The following is a 19497-nucleotide window of genomic DNA, read 5'->3' as shown; positions in this document are numbered from 1 at the left end:
AGTCAATCAACGGTAGAATGAAAACGTGTTTCCATTCTTAGGTTTAATTTTTAGTGGTGGGACTATCTATTTGTTTACATTCGGGGCCTTTTTAAAAGCTCTATTTGAAATGATGATGCAACACATCCACGTGCTACTCGAGCTTGTAACTCTTTGTCATTGGATCATGCGATCACCAGTAATGACCAATAGGGTTGGGTACCGTTCACATTTGAATCGATACCGGTACCCAACAGTACCTTTTTTCTGTACTTTAGTCTAATAAAATGTCATAGTACCTCAGTTGTAAAAAAAAAAATTCCAAACTTCAAATGATTTATTTGTTAATATATACAGTATATAATATTGCAGCGAGCGTTGTCTGCATCTAGCTTTGTAAAGTGTAACCACACTTGCCATTGCCCCGACTGCTTTGTTGTTGAATCAAGTCGAATCCTAGGTAAGCGTGTATTGTGCGCGTGAATCTGAATGTTGACGTGAACGTGTGGCACACCTCATAGGTTTCGTTTTGCAGTAAACGAAACCTTGACGTCATCGGACTTAAAGAATTACCGAAATGTGGCACCGGTGGATCTCGCATGAATCAGTACTCTGTAGTTAAAAGTACCGGATTCGGTACCCATCCCTAGGACGAGTTTTGACTTAACGCTCAGAATCTGTGGTGGTTCGTTACAGAGCTATGTATGTAATGCATACAAAGCTCGTCAATAGAGCTATACTCTGCGCTGAGACTAGGCCTTTCACCGAACATCCTCAATTCTCTCTCTCTCTCTCCCTCTCTCCCTCTCTCCCTCTCTCTCTCCATCCCTCCCGAGTGCTTGTATGGACCTCTGACTCCTCCAGAATACCAATCAACCAAAGATGTTTTTTTTTGTGATTTAATCCCTAATTTGCATGAGATGCGTGTTCATTAGAGGCCCAGTTCAAGATTCTTTCAACTATATCAATTGTGAGTCATCTTCCCGCACTGCAGATGGAAAATACCCTATTTGGAACTTTCTTAACTTAACTTAACTTAATGGGAATAATATTACTTATACTGGTAGATCTGTTTTTACAAAACATTATCAATGTGGGACAAACCTTTTTACAGCCACAGTACAGAGAATATAATTGAATACTTTTATTAACCTGTAGTGTTAGTCCTTTTATCTCAGTCAATCAACTAGAGGATGGAAATGTGTCTCTCTCTCTTATTTATGGTGGTGGGGGTACCCATTTGTTTGTTGAGTTCACACGTTTTGGATCACTGATTGGATCTTTAAACTCTGGTTACATTGCAACATGCAAATTTGGTGGCAAACATCCTTGATACATTTAGGCTGCTTTACCTGTTAAGAGAATAATGTAGTAATGTAATGGAGTCATTGATGAAGCTATATGATTAGAGCACTCTGGAGTTTGACCGTTGCGCACCACCGTGGTGTGTACTTTGAGCACTGTTTAGCTTGTTGTCAGAGTTGCTCATCCTTTTATCACCAGAAGCTTGATGCCAGCTGAGTCATACAATTGCTTTTATTTGTAGTCATGGTTTCGACATAAGCAGTAACTAGCTATCATGAAGTGTGGCTCAAAGCTTATAGAGTGTAGAGTAGACACATGTTTGTGTTGTCTGTTGTTGATGAGATGGAGCCATGGCTATCAGTGGGACAAAAGGGGGGGGGGGCATGATCATTATTCATTATGATCATGGACAGCTCAGTCAATATTGGTATACATAAACAACAAATGTCTCCCAAAGCAAGACAAAGGAGGAGCTGGGGACTATTATATGTGAGCAATTCTTGTGTGTTGCCTTCACTGCTAAATCCCAGCGACTGGCAAATGGCCCCTGAGATCTCTTCTCCTTATGCAAGTCGTTAAACAACCATCTCCATTTATTCCACTAAATGCTAAGTCCTTTACATCTGCCATGGCATCCTGGTGGAAACACAACTGTGTGTGGGGGGAGGGGGGGTCTTGGATGTACTGTAAGCTCCCCTGCTAATGTGCTTATGCAATTGCCTTGTTTGTCTAGCTAACTAGTGGAGCCTTGTGTAAACAGCCCATTAGTTCTAAGTGTAAGTGATTTTGTACTATTTCAGTGTACTCTTGTGTGTCACGTTCACAAGGATGGCTATTAGCATTCTGCTCTTTTTGAGACGGCTTCAACATGAAACCATCATCACGAAGAAATAAAAACTGATATTTTGCAGTCAAAGAAGGGACACCTTAAACGTTTGGATAACCCTTTGTTTATCCTAAAGGCAATTAATGTTAAATATTGTGTTTTGTTGCTGATGTTCGACAAAGGCTGCTACAGACTTATGGGACTTATTATTGTATGACTGTACATGAACAGATTATGCGAGGGTCATATCAGGGCTTAACTGATGAGGATGTTTTTTTTGTTATTGCCTTTCAGCTAATTAAGACCCACAACTTGCTGCCAACCCGGAACTATATATTCGGCTACCACCCTCATGGCATTTTATGTTTTGGGGCCTTTTGTAACTTTGGGACAGAAGCCACAGGCTTCTCCAAGAAATTCCCGGGCATCAAGCCCTCCTTGGCAACCTTGGCAGGGAATTTCCGTTTTCCAGTCCTTCGAGACTACCTGATGTCTGGAGGTAAGATTGGTTTGTGCTCATCTCAACTCTTTACACTCCTGATAACACTGATCGTATCTACAAGAACTCTGAGCTTTGCTCTGTTGTGCAGCTGGGATGACCTCTGTTTTCCCAGTATTGCTGATTTCACTGTTTTTACAGAGTGGTAGCTGAAATCTGCCCACACAGCCTTTATTTTCTCTTGCTTTTTAACACTCTTAGTGACTTCAATTAAATGTTTCATATTTAAAAACAATGCAATTTTGAGGAAACATGTAGGATTATCTCTAATAATTAATAAATAAAAGTTTTAAACAAACTGTCACTGTAATCTAACTAAACAAACTGTAATCTAACTAAACAAAACATTTCCTATCTTCAAAATGTCATTACTTCCCCTTCCTGCTGTATTTGATACATAATATATCGTAACACTTAACAAAATGGTTCTAATATATTCTTATGTAGGGATGATTTTTTGGGGTAGCATTAGAATCTATTTATAATTAATGTTATACGATATTATACAACGATATACTGTATACATTAGAAAATCAGCATTTAGAAAATAAATAAATGGAAAATAATAATTTCAATATATTAAAAAAATAAGCATGATATACAGCAGCGGTTCTCCTTTTATTTGAAGGACCCCAAATTGATATGCATTAGATAATGATGTCCCAGGGACCCCAATCTGGCTAGATATTATTTATATTTCTTTTTTTACATTATCTTAAATTATTTTAGCTAGTCCAATTCCATGACCCTGTACTGTAGGTGGGGAGACAGCAGTGGAGATGTGTAACCTATGAACCTATCAAAATAGTCTAGAAGATTCTCTGATTGTCCGTCTAGTGAAGGAAATATTTGTGATTTTGCTGGGGATCCCCTGGGACCTCCTCAAGAGCACCTATAATATATAGGACTCGGAGGGGAATTATATACGTATATATATATATATTTATATACTGTATGTGTGTGTATATACTGTACATGTTTTTTTGTTTGGTTTCTTACCTGTTATTGTATTAATATAAGTAATAATTCTATTTGTCCTTCATAGTATGACTGATAATTTCACTAAACCATCTCTCCTCTACCACAGGTATCTGTCCTGTGAACAGGAACTCCATCGACTACCTGCTGTCACGCAGTGGAACAGGCAACGCTGTGGTGATTGTTGTTGGCGGCGCGGCAGAGTCTCTGGACTGTGCACCAGGCATGAACGCTGTCACCCTGAAGAACCGCAAGGGCTTTGTGAAGCTGGCCCTCCAGAAAGGGTGAGACTTTTAAACACTACATCCAGACACAAGTAAACAAACATTCCTTACCAACCAACACGACATTGAAACGCCTGAACGTGATTCATTGAAGTGACTATATCCTGAATGTTTGACTCGCAAAGGGCACTGAAAAAATCCAGGTTGGAACATGATGAGCTCAAAGCTACTGTACCCCATTTATATTGTATATTGTTTACACTGCCTTTTATTCTATTTTTACTTCTCCACTGTACTATAATTCTGTGCCCTGTACCTGTATGTCTTCTACTACCTGTACCTCCCCTCCCCCTCCCCATGCTGCTATGAAGCCTGCATTTCCCCGAGGGGATCAATAAAGGAATATCTTATCTCTTATCTTATCTTAACAAGGGCCAAGCGACAGACTTTTCTTAAGCTTGGGTAAACTGTATGAGGTATCATTGTAGTTCCCAAAGAGTTATATTATACAGTATATATATGGGGCAACAGTGGCTCAGGAGTTGGAGCATTCATCTGTTTATTTGAAGGTTCCCAGTTTGATTCTAGCTCCTCTTGGCAGCATGTCGAAGTGTGTCCTTTAGCAAGACACTTGACCCCTAACTGCTCCCGATGAGCAGCTTGGCACCTTGCATGGTTGCCTCCGCCGACGAGGCATAAGTTGTAAAGCGCTTTGGATAAAAGCACTATATAAATGCAGTCCATTTACCACTGAATTTCCTCAACAACACAGTATTCACACAAGCAAAGTCATACACTGAGGCTGGCAGATTTGGTTTGTTCTGCTAATGTTTACAAACCAGCTTATTTCATAAATCTAGTTGTGGATTGTACTCTGGTATGTGTTGTACCGTGTCCAGGGAGGCTTAGAGCTTGTTAAAGAGAAATCCAGCTTGGCAGACTCATTCACAACTAGGATAGCATACCAACTGAATTAAGCCAAAGCTGTGTGAATTCAGGTCACTTTGGATTGTATGAGAGCAGTGTTAATTTCGTCAGATATTTTTAGTAGACTAGTTTTTGTTTTGGTCATGTCTCAAATGCTCTTTCATCAAATTTGTCACCTTTTATCTATTTTTCGTTTAGTCAAGTTTTAGTCAACTACAGGTCTGAGCATTTTCATTTTAGTCTTTCTTGTTTAGTCTCGCCACTCGGTTACAGCCTCATAAGTTGGCGTGAGCTTTTTCTAAAAACAAAAAAAGGCTAACGTTAGTGCTAGCTGGTTAGACTTATGTAAGCTATTTAATGTGTTTTATTGTGGTGGATCAACGTAATGTAGCACTCCGCTTACCGTCATGCAGTAATGTAGGGAAGAAAGAGGAGAGTTTCCTTTTCTGTATGGTGGTTTATTTCCAGCTCAATATGGGGTTTTACAGGTTGATAATTCCCTTCTCATACACAACACGGCTACCTGCTAATACATAGATATATAATACGCTAGCTTCACAACAACAACGTATCATCCGGCCCGTCCTCCCATATCTCCCGGGGGGAAACAACACCCCCAGCATAACAGTGGTGCCCCTAAGACCATACAACTAGAGCGACACCCACGGGTTCCGCATGGACAATTATGTTTGTTACTTTCCTGTCGACAAACGAGTTCCTGTTAGCTAGCAAGTAAAATTGAAGTTGATGTTGAATAAACATTTAGCAAGAATTTATTTTGCAAACTACATTTTGTGTCGTCGTTTTTAGTCAACGACATTGCATGAATAATTTCGTCACGTTGGTGTCACATGATCTCCATTAACACGTTGAGTGCCAGCGACGTGTTATGTTGTTATTTCATGCCCCCCGTTGAGTGCTGACGACACAAATTGTCGTTTTATTTTTTTATTAGCGATCTGAATTCATATGTCATCAACCGAGTCTCCCGTTGGTACAGCAGCCCCTCTAGGAGCTCCGATGGGAAAATACCGCCCCCTATCGTCTATCCCTGTGTAACTGCAGGCCATTCGATTAGACTGGTGGATCTGTGGGGGGGGAGCCTACTGGCTCCACTATGCTGGCGAGGGATCTGATGAAGAGGGAAGTGATCGCGAGATGGAAAGCAGCCTGGAATATATATTTACAGCAGCCAATAATCAATCAATAAACACGATCGATATTTGGAATGGCGATCAGGAATTGGAATAATCTTTTTGGAGAACATCTGATCTAAGGTAAGGAGTCTATGTTACCAGTTTTAGGATAATCAGAGCTGTTTTCACTGAGATAACCGCGTGTCCCGTATGTGTGTGTGTGTGTGTGCTGTTGAGGAAATAAGAGAATCGATTTCTCAGCTCGCTTCTATAGCGTGCATAAGTACACCTATACTATCGATAATCTAGCGTTTATTTGAAAACTATTCATAAATAGGCCGACAAATGACAACGTGTCTAGTGTATTCGAGAATATTCCAATAAATGCAGTTTATGACGGAATCTTTCTATTTTCCAGACATTTTCGAGAAAACGATCGCTTTTCGAAATGCTATAAAAAGGATATGAACCGATTCTTTAAAAAAAAATCCGTTTCGTTTCGTAAGCGACGGGCAGATTAGACACATAGCCATAATTTAAAACTAATTTCAAGTCTACATAACTGTGATTATGTGTGGTATTTTCTTTTGCAAATGAAAGGCTAAGTGGGGCAGGTGTAAAAGTCTATTGACATGAGCTTTGGAAGAAAGACACCTTAAATCACTATAATCCTTGGAAGACTCCTTAAATCAGTATTATCCTTACAAAAACAATGTCATATTGTTTCTACACAAATAGCATCCAGTATATGAATATTTGTAGTTATTATACTATATATTTAAGAAGAAGCTTTGAAATAAAAATCTAGAAATGCAGAAATGATCATAGCAATGTTGTGGTATTGTATATTCACATAAACAATGTTGTAATATTGTGTATTCACATAAAACTAGGGCTGTCAGTTTATCACGTTAATTAGATTAATTAATTACACAGCAACAAAAGTTTTTTTCTTTTTTTTTTTTTTATAATAATATTTTTTTTGTATCTCATTCATTCCATAAGCATGTAGAATACACATTTACACATTTTTTTTTAATATGGTCCATTTGCATGTTCTTGGTATCTGATTCTAGGGACATCTATGAATCTCGGGGAATGTATTCCCAGTGTCAGAAATACTGTGGGCTAGATCCACAAAGAATGGATTGCACGGTGCAAGTTGCACCCTTACTTACAATTCATTATGAATTGAAAATGGGGGACCCTGATGTAAACTAGACGAAAGTCTCTCTGGTCTGCATTCCCTTAACAATTGTGTGTATTGAGCCGTACTGTATTGTACCCATTCTGCAATCTGTTAATAACATTTTCATTCAATCAATCAATCTGAGCGGTGATTGATTGAATGAACATTTTATTTTGAGTAAATTGTAATGAACCAAATGAGAATATCAATACATTTTTTTTTATCTTTGACTGTGAATAACACCATGCTCAAATTGACCAGACCTGAAAAATCTAAGCAAATTAATAGATGGAAGATGATTAAACAAAAGGTTTTGTAGATACAGTACTGAATTCTGCCATCCGGACACATGCAATTTGAAATATGATTATAGAATATGAGGCATAAAATGGTAATGCGATTAAAATGCGATTAATTAATTACAAATCCTGTAATTAATTAGATTAATTTTTTTAATCGCTTGACAGCACTACATAAAACATTTGGGGGTATTGTATATTCACATAAACAATGTCAGGGTATTGTATATTCACATAAACAATGTTGTAATATTGTATATTCAAATAAACAATGTGGGGGTATTGTATATTCACATAAACAATGTGGCGGGTAATCGCTGACGGACGGCCTCTTTCTCCCGCAGGTCGGACTTGGTTCCAGTGTACTCCTTTGGGGAGAATGATGCCTACAGGCAGGTGATGTTTGAGGACGGGACCTGGTGGAGAGTGGCCCAGAAGAGGCTGCAGAAGATCCTGGGCTTTGCCCCCTGTGTATTCCATGGATGTGGCCTGTTCTCCAGTGACTCCTGGGGCATTGTGCCTTATTGCAAGCCTATAACCACCATAGGTGAGTGAGGGGGGAGGAATGAAAACGTAACAATAATTTTTGTGTTTCAGTTTAAAAAAATAAACAGTGTAGAAAAATAAATCTAAATGTTCTTAAAGGAACACGCCAACTTTTGGGGAAATTAGCTTATTTGTAGTGCTGTCAATAGATACTTTTTTTTTTACTAATTAATCTCACAATTTTCTGTAATTAATCTAGATTAAAAATAGCATTTTTCTATTTAAGGCGAGACACCCCAGGTGAATAGGCAAATATATTAAAAAAAAATGATTTTGAGATTGTTATATTTTGCTTCCTAAACATGTCTTCTATGAAACTAGTGACAATAAAACGTCAATAACACACATCTGGGCGCCCCAGTGGCGAACCACATACTGTAGCACGCTCAGCCGCAACACGGCTGACCCGGGGTTCGACTCCCGAACCCGTCGTTATTTGCCGAATATCTTCCCCCCACTCTGTCTCCCATTCCTCCTCTGTCTCTCTCTACTGGACTGCCCAGTAGCAATAAAGTGATAAAAACGAAAAAAAAAAAATCGAAAAAAAAAATCGAAAAAAAAACACATCTACCGGTAGTTGTTTATTTGACTTCATTTTGCCTTATTGCATCCATAAATGTGCACATATTTAACGGGAAAGTGCCTCATTTGCATATATAAACATAAAATTCAGAAAACTTGCAATATATTTTTTCTTAGTTTATATTAGGGCTGACCCCTATTAGTCGACTAATCGGTCGAAAGGAGCCGTAGTCGACTAGTAGTCTTAGTTGAATAGTAAAAAAATATATATTAAAAAAAGAAAATGTATCATTCTTTCCAAAAGAAAAGAGGCCTAGAAGCGTGCCTAACGCTAATGGCACGCATACCAGAGGCTAACTGCCTACGAAAACAGGCACAGAGGCACTGAAAGAGGATTTCACCCATCTAATGAACACACTAGACTAGACAAATATCAAGATGTATCCATCAGTGGACCAATTGCATGCTTTTGCAGAGGACAAGAAGCCTTCAGTCGACTCCTTCAGACATTAAGCACCCCCCACAGCCCAAATGGAATGATACAAAAAAAAATTATAAAAAAATATATACCGGTATTGTAAAAATTGTAATTCTTTTTTTTTGTCGACTAACTGCAAATTTTGGCCAATCATAGTCGACCATCCAAATCCTTAGTCGGGGACAGCCCTAGTTTATATGTACATAACAAACTGGGAAAGTTTCATAGTGATATCTATTCAAATATTTTTTTGCCTATTAGGGGGTACTACACTGTTTGTAGCCTGTGTGTAGTTCTGTTCAGTTCAATAACATCATTATTATTATTCAGTTATCAGGCATGTGTTTAGGTTGTCAATTACTAATGGTTTGATTAGGTATTGTTTGTAAATAGCTGTTTCAAAAAAAAAATTATGGCATTTTACAATACAGAACATATCCGTGGTTGGCCCTCAACCGTTGGATCCGAAACACGGACATGTCCGTGGTTGGCCCTGAATGTGTTAAGACCGAAGCTTGTAACAGATATTTACTTGAGTAAAATCATGGAATTAATGTAAAATCAACACAAAGAAAGTATATTTAGATTAAAATACTATTTTAATAGCTTTCTTTGAATACAGTTTCTCTCCTGTGAAATACAAATGTTCAACAAAACCATCAACATTGACTCAGCTAGACCTCTTTCTTATATCCGCGGCGCTAAGATTGAAGATTTTTCACTCCATAGATTAATCTAGATTAATTTATTTTAATGCTTTAAATAATTTTAATTAATCTCAAATTAAAGCATTAATTTTGACAACCCTATTTATTTGCCATCTACCCTGGAGTTAGCAAGCAGATACATACCCTTTTCTTCTCTGTGTATGTATTAGGCTTAGGGGACAGCCGCACCATTAGCCTAGCTTAGGGTCATTCACTGGAAGTAGGTGTGCCAGTGTAGCCTAGTTCCCAACAGTCACGAAATACACTCTAAATACAACTCTTAAACGTTCCTGTAAACATGTTGTGACCTGTGTATACCACGTGGATAAATAAAAAAAAAATGATTAGACATTTTCTAAGCAGATATATACTCGGATTTATTTTTTTGCCAAACCACTGCTGTCTGGGCACAGTGATTTCACGCATTACCCCCCTTTCTAACTTCCGTCAATAAAGGCAATGTGACTTGTACTGTAGCTAGTGACGAGATGCGCTTTCATTGAACGGGGCTTTCAGAGGCGATGCGTGAAACCACTGTGCCAAGGTAGCAGTGGTTCGGCAAATCTTTTTTCAGAGTATATGCTTAGAAAACGAAAATATCGATTGCGTTCGTCACCAACCCCGGAGCGTCTGGATTCGCCTGTTCGAATCCAGCTCACAGCTCCGGGGTTGTCACCAGCTTGGCTGGCCTTTCACACTAATACAATTGGCAGTATTAGAGGGTGGGAGAAGCTGGCGGGGTGGGTCCGGGTCGTTGTAAACAGCGACTCCTACAGTTCGGTCGGGGCGCCTGCTAAGCGCGGATAGGATCTAAGTGGGATAGTGTGATCCTTCCACACGCTACGCCCTCTCAGTGAGAATCCGCGCTGCCAGGTGAAAAGAAGCGGTTGATTGGCTGGACGTGTGTCGGAGGAAACACGTGGTAGCCTCCACTCTCCCAGACTGACTGTGGGGGGTAAGTGCGCAGCGACCAGGAAGGGGATTGGGAATTGGCATAACGACTAACATTGGGATGGGAGAAAATCGGAGGAAAAAGGAGGGGGGAAAAGATAAAAAGAAAAAAAGAAAAAAAAAAGAAAATATCTAATACATTTTTATTTATTTTTTCTAATACATTTTTATTTTATTTTTTTTCACGTTGTAAATACACAGGTCACAACATGTTTACAGGAACGTTTTGGAGTTGTATTTGGAGTGTGTGACTGTTGGGAACTAGGCTACACTGGCACACCTACTTCCAGTGAATGACGCTAAGCTAGGCTAATGGTGCGGCTGTTCCCTAAGCCTAATGCATGCACAGAGAAGAAAAGGGTATGTATCTGCTTGTCTAACTCCAGGGTAGATGGCAAATAAGCTAATTTCCCGAAAAGTTGGCGTGTTCCTTTAATGTCTATGCTTGCTATTCTGTTAGACCAACAGTACCACTTATTGTTGACCGACAAAACTGCATTTCTTGCTGGCTCACAAAACGCTGGCTAAATGACTAAAATGTAAATTTGCAGACTTAAAGATGCTATAGATGACATTCAGCCACTAGATGTCGCACTAGAGCACCAGCATGTAATTTATCCATTCGGGTGCATTCCATGTGGAGAAATGGGAAGTAGGGAAGGGATACAAGCCTGCAACATGTAAACAACAACATACATTTTGGACCTCCAATTTTTTTTAATGATACATTAATTGATTACTATTTTTTGGGGGGGAAAGCAATACTTTTATTCCGCCCACTTTCTAAAAGCTCTGTGGATGCTTAGTTTGTTTATTTATTTATTATCATTATTATTTTTTATAAATGATACTCTACATAAAAATGCACCTTTCTAAGAATGTATTCAGAATTGCCACAGCACTGCTCTTGATTTTGAAATACTTTTTAAGGTATCTGTTGTTAACAGCCGTCCACACACTGTCAATATTTACAGAGTCCAGCATCAAGGACATATTAATGGTTAACAGTGAAGCTCCTATCGAGTACCACATTTTGAGTTTCATCAGCGCGTTGTTTAAATTTTACATCATCTTCTCCTGTTTGTTTTAGTCGGGGAGCCAGTCACGGTGCCAAAAGTTGACGAGCCCACTAAGGAAATGGTAGACCTGTACCACGCCATGTACGTCAAGTCCCTCCGGAGCCTTTTCGACAGCTACAAAACACGCTTTGGTTTGAAGGAGAGCGACGTCCTGCACATAAATTGAAGAAGAGAGGGACCTACTACAAACTATGAACCGAGAGACCTTTTGGCAGCAGCTTCAGACCCACCCCATCCACTGTTCTGCCTGGCTCTGATTGTTTCCGGACCGCAAACTCCATACCTGAGCATGTTTGTGAATAAACTCTTTGCTGTCCGCATTGTCATGTGCAAAAGGCTAGTTTCTCCACAAGAAATGGCAGGTTTTAAAGACATGGTGGTCTGAGGGAATGCCTCTCTGCTTGTTGTTGTAAGGTAGAGCTTCTTAAGTTTTTTCGCAATATTAAGTTGAAGGCCTTTTATGCCAAAGGGATAGTTAACAGAACCCAATATGTTACTAACCTAAACGTGCCAGAAAATGTGGTTGTAGATACAGAAACGGAGCCCGATACCCACTCTTTGCCTACTAGTAGAGTATTTAAGCCACGCAGTTTGTTTGTACCCCATCTTAACCCACCTTCAGTGGATACTTTTTGTAGACTGGTACAGAGTGAGGTCATGAATTTATGTGATACCAGCCACAAGGCCCAACTTTACCCCAATTTACTGGAATCGGAGTCGAGAGCGCTCAAGGAACTCATGGAAAAAGACGATTTAATTTTTAGAAAAGCGGATAAGGGTGCAGGAATAGTTCTCCAAAATAAGAGTACGTATGTGACTGAGATTATGTGACAATTGAATGACATGGAGGTGTATACACAGTTAAATTCTGATCCAGTCTTCCGATTTTCTACGGAAATTAAAACAGTCCTAAAAGCCTCAGATTAGCTGAGGTAATCACTGAAAATTAATTTAAATTTATGTTTGTAGAGCACCCAATTACGCCCATCATTTACACCTTACCCAAGATCCATAAAGATCTAGTTAACCCTCCAGGTAGACCTATAGTCTCCGGCATAGGCTCTGCCACAGAGAAAATATCGCAATATATAGACGCACATATTAAGGATTTGGCCTCTTCACAACGCGGGTATTTAAAAGACACTACTTCCTTCCTGAGTGGGCTTCTAGTCTGTAATATTAGTCCCACAGACTTTCTAGTTACAATGGATGTAGTCAGCCTGTACCCTAGCATTCCACATGCTGACGCGTTAGACGCATTGAGTTTTTATTTAAACTCGAGAGCAGAATCACTCCCCTCCACAGACGCGCTAGTTAGACTAGCCGATCTTGTGCTTACGAGGAATTACTTTAGATTTCAAGATACATATTATTTGCAGAACAGAGGTCTCAGCATGGGCTCGCCAGCCGCAGTGAACCTTGCTAATCTTTTTATGTCTAAATTTGAATTAGAACATGTTTTTAAAAATAACCCGTTTGAGAAACATGTCAAATCCTACATGCGCTATATAGATGACCTATTCTTTATTTGGTCAGGTACATCGTCTGAGCTCCATGACTTCCTTGAATATCTCAACTCTTGTAGATTAACGATAAAATTTACTTTGAAGTTTGACTTACAATCGCTACCCTTTTTGGACGTCTTAATCAACAAAGCCCCAGGTGGGACTTCATTACATACAGAGGTCTTCAAAAAAGAGACAGACAGAAATTCGTTTCTACATTTCTCTAGCTACCATACCCCGGCTTTAAAAAATAGTCTACCTTTCAGCCAAATACTCAGGTATAAGACAATCTGTGACACGGAGGTCAGATTCAAGGCCCAAGCCGAAACCCTACACTGTAAAAATAAATGTTTTTTCACAGGAAATTCACTGTATTATTTTACAGATTACCTTTGTTTTTCTACTTTAAGTGTAAATACCATAAACATACAGTAAATGACCTTTTATCAAAATATTAACCATTAAATAAAGGTTGTAATCTGTAAATGTATTTGATTTTACTGTAATTTGACCGTAAGTATTTGGAAACCATTGATGCCAGACATTTACTGTTTTCTTGCAGCTTTTATTTCTTACATACGGGAGAATTTTCATGACAGAGGATACAGTGCTATTTTAACAGCTAAGGCCCTGCACAAAACTCAGCAGATTGACAGATCCTTGTTACTGGCCCCTAAGAAGAATAAGGTACACTCTGACAAAGTGGCCTTTGTGTCTACTTACAGCCCGATTACTAGAGACATACGTACCATTGTCAATAAATACTGGCATATTTTACAGTCAGATCCTCTAGTTGGAGCGGCGTTTCAGCATTCGCCCAATTACTATTACAAAAGACAAGCGAATCTCTCAAATCTGCTGGTGAAAACGGATTTTCCCAAGGTAAAACCAACTCACTTTATGTCTAACATCCCAGATGGGAACTTTCCCTGTCAATCTTGTGTACATTGCCAAGGGATGATCAAAGACAAAACTTTATACACACCCAAAAACGGGCAAACGGTTATCGGTGAAAGGTCGTATTACCTGCAATTCCTCCTTCATAGTGTACCTGCTGAAATGTCCTTGTGATTTTTCATATGTGGGTAAAACAACGAGACCATTCAAATTAAGAATCAGTGAACATAAGTGTTCAATCAGAAATTCAGATGTCAAATCGGCGGTAGCTAGACACTTCAATAGTCAATACTTGCAAGCATGCTGTCAAAGATCTCCGTTATATGGGTCTAGAGTTATAGTTCATAGGCCCGCCAGGGGAGGTGACAGACATAAGCTACTTTTGCAAAGGGAATGTTATTTTATTCACCTCTTTAACTGTATAGAACCAAGAGGTATGAATGAAGAGAACTTGTTGACCTGCTTCCTTTAATTACTTTTCCCATTAAGGCCGATTATTAGTTTTAGTATCCTTAGAAAGAAGTATGCCGGGTTCAGTAAATACGAGTAAGATCAATTTAGCCCAACAAATACGTTTATTTTAAGCAACAGGTATCTAAGTATACAAGGGAGTATTAATGATTAGACTATAGATCTATTTTAAAGAGCCATTAGTAAGTCTAACAACCTTCAGACACACCGAACAGGTGTAGTTTTTCCTTATTTTCCTTTTTTTCCGCTTTATTACGAGGCTAAAAAAAGAGTTTGAATTTACGCCTAATGGCAGACCTTATTTACCCAAGGGTTTCTTGTTTACTTTTGATTGTTTATTTATATAAAATGAATAAGGCATTAGAGTGTATCTATCTAGCCATGATGGCGGACTTATTTACCCAAGGGTTTCTGGTTTACTTTTTATTGTTTATTGTTTATTTATATAAAATGAATAAGGCATTAGAGTGGATTTATATAGCCATACATAATGGCGGATTTATTTACCCAATGGGTTTCTTGTTTACTTTTTATTGTTTATGGTTTATTTATATAAAATGAATAAGGCATTAGAGTGTATCTATCTAGCCATACATACTAGATGTTATTGCTATTTTGATTTATGTTTTTTGTTTCCAGTATAACAACAATTTTAATTTTAATCTTATATCTACATTTACCATCTGTATATTGTGGTAATTTTGACTTTAGTTTTTTCATCGGTTTTCCTCTTTATTACGAGGCTCAAAAAAAGAGTTTGACATACGCCAAAGGGCGGACTTATTTACCCTAGGGTTCTTGTTTAATGTTTATTGTTTATATTTTAAATGAATAAGGCATTAGAATGTACCTATCTAGCCATACATACTAGATGTTAATTTTGGTTTTGTTTCTAGTATAACAATTTTATGTTTATGTATCTATTATCTACATTTAGATCTACATTTTTTATTTGTATATTTAGGTAATTTCGATTTAAGAATGGACTCTTGACATCAAAGTACTTCCTGGGTCAAATTAGACCTTATAGCAATTCTCAACACACCTGTGGATGATGTCACTTCCTGCTTTTCTTGGTATAAAAACAATATTGTCGGTGAACATTTGCTAGCCATCAACACTGAGGAAGGAACATAATCGTTCCGAAACATGTTTGTTTCAGGCTGCCATTAAATATACCAAAATCTGTGAGTGCTGGTCCAAGCGTATTGCTTTCTTTTTCTATTATACTCGACGGGATTTCAGCACCCAGTGTTATAATTTGTGAGCGCAGTCTATCTTGACTTTTCGATTTAAAGCTGCCTATAGGCATCTTAGAGACACGCAGCTCCACGCTGTGTATAGCGCATCTAGAGCCCAAGAGGACTTCAGCATCCCAAGATGCTACAGGATATGGATAGGAGGGGCTATGCTTACACCAAAGGTGACTGTGACAGAATATGTCGTTTGTTCCCCTCGCCGGAGATCTCGGCACCTCCCGTCAAAGGAAGAGAAGCATTAGCCCAGTCTCTCACTCGGCTGAGACAGAGAGAGACCCGCACCCTACTCCACGGAGAGACGCTGACCAAGTACTGGCAGGACGCCATCATCCCGAGAGGTTTGAGAGTGACCAAGGAACCTACTCTGGGACGTGATTCACCGGAATTTTGCGAGAAATGGTGTGCCATCCTGGATAAGTGCTCCTTAGACCTTCTACTGCTGATTATTGATAACGAAGGCTCTAAATTAATCAAGGTTAAAGCTGAGCTAACCTCGTTAGAGGAAGAAATTAAGAACATTTTAACTCCTGTGCAGCAGACCGAAATGCTAGTCTTTGAATCAGCAACTATAGTACAAACTTGACATCTTGCAGCATAAAAGAGCGAAGAGACGCAGAGACGAGCAGGATTACGCGGCTGAGCGGCTCACATGGTTGCACCAACCACAAGCCCGGAGCCGGAGGCAGAACTGGCAGCCCAGAGATCGACAGAGACACTCTGACTCTTCTTCCACAGCTGTCAGCTCAGACGAGGCGCCCTCTCAAGAAAGGTATTCCCTCCGCAGCCAATCGATTTTTCAGGACCCGCGGGACGGCCCTCTCCCACCCAGACCGCCGCGAGTGGCCACCGGAAGACGCGGAGGAGCCAGAGAAAAAGGCCAACGGTTTCAGAGATGAGCACCACATCAAACCTAGTGAATATTTCTAACACACAGTTGAGCGACTTGCAACATACTGTACTGTCCAAAGGGTTATCATTTGTCCCGGCACGGAGAGTGGACGCTTTCACTAAGGTAGAGCTTTTTAAGTTTTTTCGCAATATTAAGTTGAAGGCCTTTTATGCCAAAGGGATAGTTAACAGAACCCAATATGTTACTAACCTAAACGTGCCAGAAAATGTGGTTGTAGATACAGAAACGGAGCCCGATACCCGCTCTTTGCTAGTAGAGTATTTAAGCCACGCAGTTTGTTTGTACCCCATCTTAACCCACCTTCAGTGGATACTTTTTGTAGACTGGTACAGAGTGAGGTCATGAATTTATGTGATACCAGCCACAAGGCCCAACTTTACCCCAATTTACTGGAATCGGAGTCGAGAGCGCTCAAGGAACTCATGGAAAAAGACGATTTATTTTTTAGAAAAGCGGATAAGGGTGCAGGAATAGTTCTCCAAAATAAGAGTACGTATGTGACTGAGATTATGAGACAATTGAATGACATGGAGGTGTATACCCAGTTAAATTCTGATCCAGTCTTCCGATTTTCTACGGAAATTAAAACAGTCCTAAAAAGCCTCAGATTAGCTGAGGTAATCACTGAAAATTAATTTAAATTTATGTTTGTAGAGCACCCAATTACGCCTATCATTTACACCTTACCCAAGATCCATAAAGATCTAGTTAACCCTCCAGGTAGACCTATAGTCTCCGGCATAGGCTCTGCCACAGAGAAAATATCGCAATATATAGACGCACATATTAAGGATTTGGCCTCTTCACAACGCGGGTATTTAAAAGACACTACTTTCTTCCTGAGTGGGCTTCTAGTCTGTAATATTAGTCCCACAGACTTTCTAGTTACAATGGATGTAGTCAGCCTGTACCCTAGCATTCCACATGCTGACGCGTTAGACGCATTGAGTTTTTATTTAAACTCGAGAGCAGAATCACTCCCCTCCACAGACGCGCTATAGTTAGACTAGCCGATCTTGTGCTTACGAGGAATTACTTTAGATTTCAAGATACATATTATTTGCAGAACAGAGGACTCAGCATGGGCTCGCCAGCCGCAGTGAACCTTGCTAATCTTTTTATGTCTAAATTTGAATTAGAACATGTTTTTAAAAATAACCCGTTTGAGAAACATGTCAAATCCTACATGCGCTATATAGATGACCTATTCTTTATTTGGTCAGGTACATCGTCTGAGCTCCATGACTTCCTTGAATATCTCAACTCTTGTAGATTAACGATAAAATTTACTTTGAAGTTTGACTTACAATCGCTACCCTTTTTGGACGTCTTAATCAACAAAGCCCCAGGTGGGACTTCATTACATACAGAGGTCTTCAAAAAAGAGACGGACAGAAATTCGTTTATACATTTCTCTAGCTACCATACCCCGGCTTTAAAAAATAGTCTACCTTTCAGCCAAATACTCAGGTATAAGAGAATCTGTGACACGGAGGTCAGATTCAAGGCCCAAGCCGAAACCCTACGGGAGAATTTTCATGACAGAGGATACAGTGCTATTTTAACAGCTAAGGCCCTGCACACAACTCAGCAGATTGACAGATCCTTGTTACTGGCCCCTAAGAAGAATAAGGTACACTCTGACAAAGTGGCCTTAGTGTCTTACAGCCCGATTACTAGAGACATACGTACCATTGTCGATAAATACTGGCATATTTTAGTCAGATCCTCTAGTTGGAGCGGCGTTTCAGCATTCGCCCAATTACTATTACAAAAGACAAGCGAATCTCTCAAATCTGCTGGTGAAAACGGATTTTCCCAAGGTAAAACCAACTCACTTTATGTCTTAACATCCCAGATGGGAACTTTCCCTGTCAATCTTGTGTACATTGCCAAGGGATGATCAAAGACAAAAGTTATACAAACTCAAAAACGGGCAAACGGTTATCGGTGAAAGGTCGTATTACCTGCAATTCCTCCTTCATAGTGTATACCTGCTGAAATGTCCTTGTGATTTTTCATATGTGGGTAAAACAACGAGACCATTCAAATTAAGAATCAGTGAACATAAGTGTTCAATCAGAAATTCAGATGTCAAATCGGCGGTAGCTAGATACTTCAATACTTGCAAGCATGCTGTCAAAGATCTCCGTTATATGGGTCTAGAGTTAGTTCAGGCCCGCCAGGGGAGGTGACAGACATAAGCTACTTTTGCAAAGGGAATGTTATTTTATTCACCTCTTTAACTGTATAGAACCAAGAGGTATGAATGAAGAGAACTTGTTGACCTGCTTCCTTTAATTACTTTTCCCATTAAGGCCGATTATTACTTTTAGTATCCTTAGAAAGAAGTATGCCGGGTTCAGTAAATACGAGTAAGATCAATTTAGCCCAACAAATAAGTTTATTTTAAGCAACAGGTATCTAAGTATACAAGGGAGTATTAATGATTAGACTATAGATCTATTTTAAAGAGCCATTAGTAAGTCTAACAACCTTCAGACACACCGAACAGGTGTAGTTTTTCATTATTTTCCTTTTTTTCCGCTTTATTACGAGGCTCAAAAAAAAGAGTTTGAATTTACGCCTAATGGCAGACTTATTTACCCAAGGGTTTCTTGTTTACTTTTGATTGTTTATTGTTTATTTATATAAAAATGAATAAGGCATTAGAGTGTATCTATCTAGCCATACATAATGGCGGACTTATTTACCCAATGGGTTTCTTGTTTACTTTTTATGGTTTATTTATATAAAATGAATAAAGGCATTAGAGTGTATCTATCTAGCCATACATACTAGATGTTATT

General features: G+C 39.2%; 1 protein-coding gene across 1 annotated transcript in view; it reads left to right on the top strand.

Annotated features, from left to right (window-relative positions):
* Positions 1–11919, top strand: part of dgat2 (diacylglycerol O-acyltransferase 2) — a 30134-nt gene extending 18215 nt beyond the window's left edge. Inside the window, exons 5-8 of the mRNA XM_084320831.1 lie at positions 2405–2609; positions 3697–3871; positions 7707–7909; positions 11657–11919. Coding sequence (XP_084176957.1) covers positions 2405–2609; positions 3697–3871; positions 7707–7909; positions 11657–11811 — 738 coding nt within the window. The 3' untranslated portion in view covers positions 11812–11919. The remainder of the gene's footprint in view (positions 1–2404; positions 2610–3696; positions 3872–7706; positions 7910–11656) is intronic.
* The last annotated feature ends 7578 nt before the right edge of the window (positions 11920–19497 follow it).

This window comes from Notolepis coatsorum (genome assembly GCF_963971535.1).
Source record: "Notolepis coatsorum genome assembly, chromosome: 8".
Lineage (NCBI taxonomy): Eukaryota > Metazoa > Chordata > Actinopteri > Aulopiformes > Paralepididae > Notolepis > Notolepis coatsorum.
Note: the sequence above shows the minus strand (reverse complement) of the source record. Positions and strands in the feature narration are given on the sequence as shown.